General features: G+C 38.8%; 2 protein-coding genes across 3 annotated transcripts in view; one reads left to right on the forward strand and one right to left on the reverse strand.

The window, feature by feature from the left end:
- The first annotated feature begins 2,525 nt into the window (after positions 1 to 2,525).
- Positions 2,526 to 4,832, forward strand: TEX38 (testis expressed 38). Its single transcript, XM_042462998.1, has 2 exons — positions 2,526 to 2,683; positions 4,117 to 4,832. Exons 1-2 carry the CDS (start codon positions 2,665 to 2,667, stop codon positions 4,614 to 4,616), a joined length of 519 nt encoding a protein of 172 aa, XP_042318932.1. The 5' UTR covers positions 2,526 to 2,664; the 3' UTR covers positions 4,617 to 4,832.
- A 55-nt stretch (positions 4,833 to 4,887) lies between these two features.
- EFCAB14 (EF-hand calcium binding domain 14) overlaps positions 4,888 to 11,692 on the reverse strand; it is a 25,684-nt gene continuing 18,879 nt past the window's right edge. For both annotated transcript variants that reach the window (XM_042462997.1, XM_042462996.1), the window contains exon 11: positions 4,888 to 9,476. In XM_042462997.1, the coding sequence (XP_042318931.1) occupies positions 9,301 to 9,476 (176 nt within the window). In that variant the 3' untranslated portion in view covers positions 4,888 to 9,300. The remainder of the gene's footprint in view (positions 9,477 to 11,692) is intronic.

Consider the following 11,692-nt stretch of genomic DNA (forward strand, 5'->3'; position numbering starts at 1 on the left):
CTAAAACGGAGAGCCACCCCGCTTGAGGAGAAACAAACCCATTTTGAAGAAGGGAATGGGAATGCAGGCCAAAGGAGACAGGCTTGTCGGGTCATAGAGTTGGAAGAGGCCATGCCAGGAGGGGGATTAGGAAAAGTTATGTGGGATACTGGATCTGTGTGTACACTAGGCCCTCCACAGTGGCATAAAGATATAAGATGGGGGACAACAAAACTACATGTGAAAGGGACCAGGGAGTCCAAGTAGACCACAAGTTGAGCATGAGTCAACAGTGTGATGCAGCAGCTAAAAAGGCCAATGCGATTCTAGGCTGCATCAATAAAAGTATAGTGATCAAGGGAAGTAATAATCCCACTCTATTATACTTTCGTCAAACCTCATCTGGAATATTGTGTCCAGTTCTGGGCGCCACAATTCAAAAAGGACATTGAGAAACTGGAGCCATGTGTCCAGAGGGCGACTAAAATTGTGAAAGGTCTGGAAACCATGTCCTATGAGGAACGCCTTAGGGAGCTGGGGATGTTTAGCCTGGAGAAAAGAAGGTTAAGAGGTGATATGATAGCCCTGTTTAAATACTTGAAGGGATGTCATATTGAGGAGGGAACAAGCCCCAGTGGAACCAAACCCCAGTGGATATCAAGGACCCACTGAGAGAGAGAGAGAGAATGTGTGTGTGCGTGCACACACACATCTCTCTCTCTCTCTCTCTCTATATATATATATATATATCCCAACCTGAGGGGACTCCAGGAAAAAGTAAGTACACAGGGTGACCCAATATCCTCCCCTCAACAGTTCAGGGAAGCACTGCATGACATTTATAATCTTCAAGGTTTCTTCCAACACGCATCCAGGGATGATTTTTTCTTTTTCTTTCACCAGTCCACTTTTCCAATAATTTCCATTTTGGCAGTGGCATCCGTAGGGGTGGTGTCACCTGGTGTGGTAATTAATGGTGTCACACATACGAACTCACTGATCTTCTCCAATACCACACCCATACAAAATCCTTAGTATGTGTGTTAATGGGAATAATTCCAATCTATCAGTGAATGTAATGGCAAGAGCTGTGACATAAACAACCAGCAAAATTAAAATTACACCTTTAAATCACAACATCGTACACACAGAATGTGCTTACATATCGTTGATGTGGTTAAAGTGAAAATTTGGTAAAATATGTTTTTAAAGAACATTTAAAAATTAAATTTTGAAAATTTAAATATATTTAAATTTAAACCTTTCTCCTCCCACTGAGCCTCACCCCCACGGCACCATCTCTTCAGCATTTTGAAGAGATACAGGCAAATTCCACAGTCCATTTCTGCCAAAAGGCAGATGTTTGAGGGGAAGTGGTGTCTTCCACCCCCATAAGCGGTATACAGTGGTGCCTCGGGTTACGAAATTAATTCGTTCCGCCGCGGCGTTCGTAACCCGATTTTTTTCGTAACCTGAAAAAGCCATAGGCGCTAGCGCTAAAAGCCGCGATTTCGTGTGAAAAAGCACCGAAAAGCACCAATTTTTTTTTCGTAAGCCGGAAAAAAAACGTAACCCGCAACAGTTTTTTCCTATGGGATTTTTTCGTATCCCGGGAATTTCGTAAGGCGGTGCTTTCATATCCCGGGGTACCACTGTACACACATGACACGCACTCACACTGCCTATTGACGCCACTGCATTTTGTTGTCCAAACGTGTAGATCTATGCTGTTTTCAACATGTCGGGGGCGGGGAGGGGAGCTGGTGAGCCTTCCCTGCTCTCCCCTTTTCTCTCTATTTTGCAGTCCCCATATGTGTAGTAAGTACAGGATTCCAAAGACAGCTGCTGTTTACCTTGCCTTTTCTAAGGAGGCACGCTTGGCAACAGTTGGATACTGTAGAATACATTACCTTTTTCCTACTCAAGCTTTATTGCATTATTACAGACATGCTTCTGCAAACCAACACCAACAGTTTGTATTTCTCCAGCCTTCTTCACCCTCCTCTTTATGTTGATATTGTTGGGGGGGGGGAACCTTACAGCTGAACAGAGGACAATGGAAGCATAAAACAACTGTAAAAGGCAGCTTCCTCCTCTGATGTTTTGTTAACTGAGATACACCAGTATCTGTAATGATAGGCATGAAGTCACTGAAGTTTGCTTTTAAGGAGTCTGATATTCAGGTAAACCATTGACTGGGAAGTTTGTTTGCTGCTTCTAGTTATATTCCACAATGGTGGCAGTGGGAGGAGTTGTACTGTGAGAGAAAAAATGAAGACCAATTGAAGCTTTTTCCAAATTAATGTGAGATAAGAAAAGTCTTTGTTTTTCAGACTAACAAGGACAGAAAGTGGCCTAGGAAAATATCCTCCTTTTGTTGCTCTGCTGGCTAAAAGGACTTCTGCCCTAACCATAGTGATCTATTCAATCATTGCTGATCACATCGGACTGGAAAAATCTAATGAGATAATGGCAGCTAGGATACCTTTCTTAAGGGCCGGAGGTATCCTAGCTGCCATTATCTCACTATGCTTTGGAATGTTAGTCTCCTTGCCATTCTGTTCCAATGATGCCAACCAGAACCACCTGTTCCTTCTGTTTAGTTTCTCCTTAGAACAGAACAGAAGTGTGGCCCAACCTGTGAATGTACCAGTTTAACACATTCAAAAGAGTTTCTGTGATGAAATGATGATAATATCCAGTGGTAAGCCCATTCAAAGCTATAAGTTTGAGACTAGAAGGGTTTATATAGGTCAGCAACAGGTGTATCACACTCCAGATGTTGCTAAGATTGTAACTTCTCTCAACCCTAGCCAACATAGCCAAACGTGTGGGGCTGCAATCCAACATGCCAAAAATCCCAGGTCATATTAAGATAATCTAAAATCCTATGACGGGATGGACAAAATACAGCTTCTGGATGTGGTCAAACTGTAGTTGTCAGAATTTCTCACTATTTTGGCTAGAGTTGCTATAATATATGGTCTGACATTTGAGGCCTGCATTTTCCATCTCCTACCTTAAGCTATCTCAGGTTCAGGAGGCGCCATAGTATCACTGGAAAATGTCTATTCTTCTAGTAGGCTTTGGGTTTTTTGGGGTTTTATTTTTTTTACATTTGGAGGTTGCTCATAGTCTGAGCTCTAAACTGTAGTTGACTTTGGTTCTGCATAAATCTGACACCAGAAAGGCAACATGTTACCCACCCCTGCATTAGCTTTGTGCTCTTAACTATGGGGGGATACAGACGGGCAACCTCATGTCATGGCCAAAATGCGCCCAGAAAAAGGAGCCACAAAACGTGGCTCCTTTCTCTGCCACTGCCAAAGCACCATTAACGTCCTGTAGTGGCACGGTGACGTACCTTGCTTCCATGGTGCACAAGGGATGTCGTCTGTGCGCGCGCCATGTGAACACGTGCACATGCCAAAATGGCACTCAGATGCTTCGCTCTCCCAAGCCCTAAAATTGGCCCCAGGCCAGCGCAAAGCACCAGTTTGTACCGGACCTTAATTACTGTAGATACTTCGGACTTCAGTTCCCAGAATGCCATTCAACATAAATTGTGAACTTCAAAAGTTTGATACAGCAAGCAGAAGTGTGAGTGATGTAGCTGCAGTAGATTGTAGGAAGAGGCATATATATATATATATATATATATATATATATATATATATATATATATGGACTACATTTGTGGTACATGCACTTTCTGAAACCTCTACAGCCAGTTTTACAGGCACCCAGTCCCAGAGGGCTTCAGTGGCATGGGAGATCAATTGCTTCCTATTTTCATTGAATGCCATTGCTCCACTAGTAGCACTTGTCTAGGTTTAGATATTGCCCCTTGATATTTACATAATATTTAAAGGCTGAAGCGGGAGGGGGACATGCTCTATAAATATACACATAAAAAGAGCATTGTTTTCTCAAGTTAAAATATAGGTAAGGCATTTAATCATAACAGGACATCAAAATAGTATATTGGAAGACTTTCTACAAATTATAAATTTGAAACACATCTCATAAATTCACAAGCGCCCCATGTCTTGTTGGTGCTTCTACCAACTAACTGTATTGTGGGGCAAATACAAAACATCTGTTGAAGCATTAATCTTATTCTGGCCTTACATCTAGGTTTGCTACCTGCCTATTTTGGAAGTCTAGGATTTTGTTACTTCCTAGTATTTGGTTGCATGCTGTTCTTTCAATGGAGGAAAAGAATCCATCAGAGACAACGTGCAAAAGCCTGGGTGAAGCAGCTGAAAGCAGAAACATATTTCCAGCATGCATTATCTCACAGAGCTGATAAGGAAGCCCTGCCTGAAACTAAAGCCCAAGTCTGCAATCCTACACCTCATAAAATCCTACAACCACAAGACAATTTCTCATCTAATGAAGCCACTACAGAGAGGAGTGATAATTCCAACTCATCATTTCCAGATTCAGATCCTTGCAAACCAGTGTTTCAGGAGATACCTTGTGCTTGTGCACTCTCTTACTTGCCACCACTACTTGAGCATTCAGCATCTTACCCTTGCTCCAGTATTCCAGTCAGAAGCACAGCATTTTCATCCCTGAAATCTGCTGCATTGAAAAATGAGTCATACAATACTGGTAGCAGCATCTCTGCCTAACAGCAAATTTATTGTCTGGAACAAGATGAGATTTGGAAATGTTTTTGATAGTGAGCTCATTTTATGCTGCTCTGCTCAACTGTGAACAATAATAGACATAACATTTGTGAAGTTCTTGTATGTCATAGAAGGATCAATATTTCAGTTTATGTAGCAAACCACATTCTAGCTATAAAAATGCATTCTGAAATTATAAAATAATATTTACACCCAAAACAAAGTGTTTTATTTGAATCTGACATTCACAATGTATGACAGGTGCAAAACATGGTAACTAAAACCAGCTTTAATTCACCCCATACAAGCTTGTACACACATCTAAAGGAGACTCAGCCCATTTAAATGTTAATATTTCAGTTATTATGTATGGAAACTCAGATGAATTTACTTATACAATGTATTTATACAATGTACATCTAAAGAACTTTTTGTACAAGATATTTTACGACAAATTGTCACAGACCAAAACTAAGATTCATAGCAGAGAATACTGGGGTGGGGTGTGTGTGTTAAGTTCTTAAATCCTTACTGTGTTTTCCTGTGCCAATGACCTAGATTTTGGTACACTTGTAGAACAGCTCTCTAGTTTAGACAACCAAAGATTGTGCAGCTCTTGCTCTGGAAATACAGTATATATGCAGAGTAGCTGAACTTTTGGTAGACATCTTCTTACAGAGCAAGGTCCTTTTACATATGCTTCAGTATAAAAATACTAGCCCCCAAAGTACAGCTATGAGAGACAGCATGGTGTAGTGGTCTGTGCATTGGAATACAGAGTTGACCTTCCTGCTTGAGCATGGCAACTAACTGCATGACCTTGGGCAAGTCACATACATTCAGCCTCCAAGGAAGACAATGGGATATTTCTGAATAAACCTTGCCAAGAAAACCTTGTGATAGATTCACCTTAAGGTCACCATAAGTCAGAAACAACTTGAAGGCACACAACAACAAAGTATAGCTAACACCTGCAAGCAAGATCTTAAAGACCATACAGTATTAAGATTTTGCTCTTTCTAGCAGTGTTGTGGTTCACCATAGGGAAAAATAAACTTCTTCTACCTCAGTTCTCTAATTATTAGACCTTTTGATATGATCACCCTGTACAAACCTGCACTCAAGCCACTCTCTTGTTTTGTAAACATACATTTTTATTTGTGCTACCACCAGAGGTAACAAGTAAATTCTATTGTCATGCTATTGTCTCCTTACCAATTCTCAGCAAATACACTCTCAACCTTGCCGAGAAATTCTTCATTTGTGAAAGACAGGAAGAACTCCAACTTTCAGAGACTATCATTTTAATTGGAAGCATTCTAATAGTATTAAATGGAAAACTCAAAATCCACACAAATCCTTCTAGTACTGCAATGGTGAAGGGTTTACTTTACTGATATTTGTACAGAAAACAGTTAAAAATAACTTGCTGTACAATCTATGTTAGCCTCACACAACTTGGTACCTTCCATATGTTTCACAATGCAACTTCAGGGAGGCAACTGTGGATTGATAGGACTTGTTGATCAAAACATCAGCAAGGCACTAAGTTGGGAAAGGCTGGTCTAATACATCTTTTCCAATCATAGATTACCACATCATAATGGTGGCACTAACACTGAACACTTTGTTTCAAACCCTTGATTTAAGACAAATTCCTTCTTATTCTCCCATTAAACCAAGGGAAGATATGATACCCCTTCTCAGTCCTGCAATGTACAGGCTTGGGATCAGTATGCAAACATATCTTGTAGCACCTTGGAGACAAACAAAGTCCAAAAGGTGCTACAAGATTTCTTTACATACTGATTTTCAGGGCTAACATGGCTATATCTTTGAATCTGAATAGCACATTTTTATCCTGACTGGAAACTGTAGTCCTAGAATGCATGATTTAAGTCAATTTAATATGTTGCTGGCTGAAACAGGTCCTTGGCTATTCCTTGTAAGGTTTACAAGTTCTGCCATAATCTCATGTAGGTATGGCAGGAGCCATGTAGCACAACCTAGCAAGACACATCCCATAGGGAAAGAAACAGAATAATAGAAATCACACCCTTGAGACATATTGCTAAAATGGTACAGGGGATTCTCTTTTATGGTTTAGTCCCACATCATTTCACTATCATTCGCAAATCTGTCTCCTTTAAGTCATCTGAATCATTTGGTTATTTTCTATGTGTCAGATTCACCCCAAGAACTGGGAAAAGCTCATGTGAGATGCTCATGAGTGCCATGTGAGCTCATGAGTCTTCTTTGAGGTGATGAAGTTTGAAGACTACCACAAACCAAGCAATTTAGTTAGCCATGTGTATCACAATGTTTGCACGAGATTTTCTATTACAGCTGAAATATATTTCAAAGCAAACAAAAAATGTTCTGAGTTACTGGGTTAACAGTGGGAATAGATTACAAGTGAACTTCCCAAAATATTTACCAATTTTTGGCATACAATCATTACATCGGTACAAATAAATACTAATATTTTATTGCTTTATTTGGTCAATGGTTTTAGACATAAAGTAAATGAAAGTGATTGATGCTTGTCTGAAAGAACACTTGCTCTCCTAACCAATGGGCAAAGCTTGTTTCCAGGTTAAGAAAAACAACAACATCAAAGCAATCTATGAAGGGAATGGTATTTCAACACTTCTTTTTATCTAAGTCGTAGTTTTGCTCTTTCTTCAGCAAGATAACATTCTACAATGCAGAGTGTACTTTATGCCAAGCCTTCTGTCTCACTAGTGTTCTGACAGTGACCACCATAATTATCAAGGGCACCCATATTCAAATTATTAAAACATCAGCCTTTTGTTGTAGACAGTGTTACTTTGCTGAAAATTAATCTATTAAAAGTGTGAAAAGGCTGTGTGCCCTTGCAAAATATTGTTGAAAGCTTAAGAAGTAACTTCAAATTTTGATTCACAACAGTGTATTTGCTGGATTTGTTCTCTATCTAGAGAAAAAGAAACATTGACATTTACTTTCAAAAAATCTTATCCTTCATCTGTATCTATTGGTTTTTCACTAGCAAAAAAATACAGTAGCTTAAAAATGTGAAGGACACAAAGTTTATGATAAAAGGTAAGCTATATAGGATATGAAACTACATATTACATTCAATGCCTCTTCAAATTTACATGTGTTTTTGAAAACAGCAATCAAAAGACTTGCAATTAGATTGAGACAGCAGTGCAGATGGAGTGAGATTAAACATGCTATCTGCACCTGTGCTGGAGCTCCAATGCAAATTCCCTCAACAAACTACATATTTTGGGAGCAACTGAGGAGGAGATTTTTGTTAGAACCATGCCACAGTCTAAATTTGGTTCAGGGTCTTGGACCCATTTCTCTCTCTCTCTCCCTCTCTCACACAGACACACACACACACACACACACAAATCATATAATGCAAATACAAAGAAGCGCTTAATGTAAGATGTAATTTAGCTGTCACCTCATCTACTCACACACACACACACACACATACATACACACACACACACAAACTAATGAATGACAGTAATTATGGTGACCATCATCACCACTTTTAATCCCATGAGATGCAAATTAATATGCAGACAATTAATTTTTTAAAAGTCAGCCAAAATAAGGGGGAAGGCTGAAGTGACTACTTAAATTAAAGTATTTCTAGTAACTACACTTCACTCCAAGGTTAATAGTATCAAACACAATTTGTACTTAAATTTAAAAGCAAAAGGATATAACTAATCATTCCAAAAACATGTTGTTTTGAGTATTAAATAAATCTGAAGTTCTCTTTCGTCAAAGTTTTAAAAATGGTGGTCTTCTTTACAATCTAGTGTAGGGTTCAGATCTTGACTTTCTGAAAACTATCCATAGATTCCCAGACAATTATGGGGAAAGTATCCTAAAAAGTATACATCCTAGTAGAAAAGTATATCTTGCCAGTCTTCAACATTCATACAATGGAGACTGGAATTTTTATTACCCTCAATACAAAGTCGACCCAAGTGTGTGTAATTTATGCTGTCTTAAATATTTACAAGCAGATAAACCCCATCCCACACAATCAGGTTCTTTTATGTTTTTCTTCTAAAGTGCAGCTAATTTAAGGCAAATTTGAAATATAAAATAAGTTTGTCAATATTTACACACATATTCTAATTTGAAGACAAGAACTTCCCTTATAAGGGAAATAAAAACTTTCAGATAAAATTCTTAGCATAGTTTAAGGTGCAATTACCCTATAGTTAATTCAATGCAATGAATGTAGTTATTCAGTGCAATAATTACCCCCACATAGTTATTCAATGCAATGGCAAAATATCATACTTTGGCCTTGAGCCAGAGAAATTAAATGCATTAACGTCCTTGGAATGGAAGTGAAGGCAACACATTATTAACAACTATGTGTTCCACTTATGTCAAAAGGACTTAAGTCATGAATGATTATCTCTGGAATAAAGCCTTAAAGTTGAAAATCTTTCAGAAGTCAACATCTCTTAAGTTTTTCATAAAAATATAAAAGCTTTTCAATACTTTCCAAAGAACACAAAATTTAAAAGGTGTCAACAAGTACACTAGGCTAAGCTGCAAACATTAGTATCATCATTGGGAAAAGTGCTAGATGTAGCTTTTAATTATCAGGGTTTTTGTTGTAGCTACGGTAGTCCTTCAAATACTGTATTTATAAGCAGAAATACTATAAACCCAGAGCCACCCTCAATTCTTGTAGGGTATACTTATCATCCCCATCTGTATCAAATTCCTTAAAGCTCCGTGAATCATGAATTGTAGCCTCAACCAGATCTTGCAGGTCTTCATATGACAGCTTGCCATCTGTACCTTGATTGGTGGTCCTGAATAAATCCTGAAGATCTACAAAGAATAATAATTAGGTTTAAAAGGACAAGAAGTACACTTGCTTTCTGAATGAGAATGACACACTGGAAGACTTACTATGAATGTCCGTTCTTGCTAAAGAGAAGAAGCCATCCATTAACAGTTTAATTCCTGTGTTACCCAGGCTAGGCAAGATACTGTGTTACTAAAAATAAACCTCTATCCATCCTCATCTCCTGTTTCCGTTCCTTCATAAGTGCAGACACAGAAAAGAATAAAAGAAGACTCATGTCCAGAAAAGGAATTTAAAAGTTTTCCTTGCCAAGTTTCTGAACTTTGGGGTGCCTGCTAAATTTCAGAAATTCCAGGCTTCAATGGCAAACTCAGACAAACTTTATTCAGTAGCTATAGGTTTACACCAGAAATGTTCATTGTTAGAACTAAACAGCAAATGTTAGCAATGCCTAATCAAACCACACACAATTTAAAATAGTTGGCAGTCTATTTTCTCATTCATTGCAAAAGTAAAACGACCTTGTTCTTCTCATTTGACCATACTCCCATATTCCCTTTCTTCTATCTACTTTCCCGAAGAAATAACATTGTGATAGTCTCAAGTCAGCATGCTTCCCTTTTCTCTGTTATTTCAGTACAAAGGAATGTGATCAACAACCCCTCACATTGAACACACCATTACATAACCCATCCCATTGTTTAAGCATGCCAACACACATCAATCCCTCAGGTCTCTATTTGCACTAAATCCATGGCAGACAAGATGCAGATCCTGATTCTTCATGGTAAGTTCTACAATGGGCCATTCTCAATCAGTAGAGAAGGAGCTATCCAGTAATGGGATCTACCCAAGCAGGCATGTTCGTTAGGGCAGAAGGTGGCAACAATGTGTTTAATGTGTTGCTATTTATTGCAGAACCCTTCCCTAAAATGAGGCTCTGGTTTATAGAATTTAGTGTATGTGGCTGGAGCTGGCCATGTGACTGCTCTATAGATTTTCTCTAGGAGTGCATCAGTAGAAAAGGCAACAGTTGTTGATGCCGATATAACTGAGTGTACTGTTATGTTTTGTGGTTTTGGAAGACCTAAGGTCTCATATGACAAAAAGATACACACTGTGGGCCCATACAGACGGGCCAAAATAAAGCTGCTTCGGGTCACTTTGGAGGTATGCTGTTTAAATGACACATGCGTCACACACATCTTAAGAGGCCGAAAGCTGCGCCAAAGCAGTGCTGTAGTCCTTACATGGGGGGGAGGGAAGTGGTGGTGTTCCAGAACGGATTCCCCGTGTAAGGGAAGGGCCCACTGTAATGGTCGTAGTATGATAAACTATGTTTATGCTAAAAATTAGATCCAGCTGGCATTTCTCAACAAGCTTGGGTTTCATGCGTGTTGTCCAATCTCTACTGTTACAAGTGAGAGTACAGTAGTTAAATATGTTGTCTGTGGTTAACTTATTACTAATGGTGAGATATGGAATATGATTGTCTTTTCCCCATCAGCCAGAGGGATAAGCCATTCTCAAATATGCAAGAGGAGCCAGGTGAGTGCAAACAAACAGCATAAATCAACACATTGGCTCATTTACAATAAGTCAGAATTCTATAGAAATTTGTCTTATTGTGACATCCTAATATGACTTTGTTTCATACTACCACACTCTCCTATCAGACACTGGCACTTCTATCACAGTTCATTTAAAACACACCTTCCTGTTACATGGGAGACATGAAATTTTGATTTAATTTAGATTTACCATTTCAGAAACAGAAATGCATTTCATATCCTTCTTAGAAAGGTGAGGTTAAACTACAGTTTCCTGGTTCAAATGTAATACGTAACTATTTTAACAAGACACAGCAAAAGTGATTTATCCCACATTCAAGGAAAGAGCAAATCAGGCATGGTGCTCTATTTAATAAAAATCAGGACAATTACATTTGAATTGGCTCAAAGACAATAGCTGATCCCAACTATAAGGTATTAAGGGGCAAAACAGACAATCAAAAAGAGCCAGCTTCCTGGCGGACTAGGGGCATGGTGTTCAGACAGAGGCATGATCCCAGACTGCTGGGAAACCATACGGCCGACTGCACATGTGGCTGATTCATGGCATTTGGCAGCACAGCATTTAGTAGTAACCCCGCTTCAATCCTTTGGGAGAGGCGGGGAAACACAAATAAATTATTATTATTATTATTATTATTATTATTATTATTATTATTATTATTATT

This window comes from Sceloporus undulatus, chromosome 4 (genome assembly GCF_019175285.1).
Source record: "Sceloporus undulatus isolate JIND9_A2432 ecotype Alabama chromosome 4, SceUnd_v1.1, whole genome shotgun sequence".
Taxonomy (NCBI): Eukaryota; Metazoa; Chordata; class Lepidosauria; order Squamata; family Phrynosomatidae; genus Sceloporus; species Sceloporus undulatus.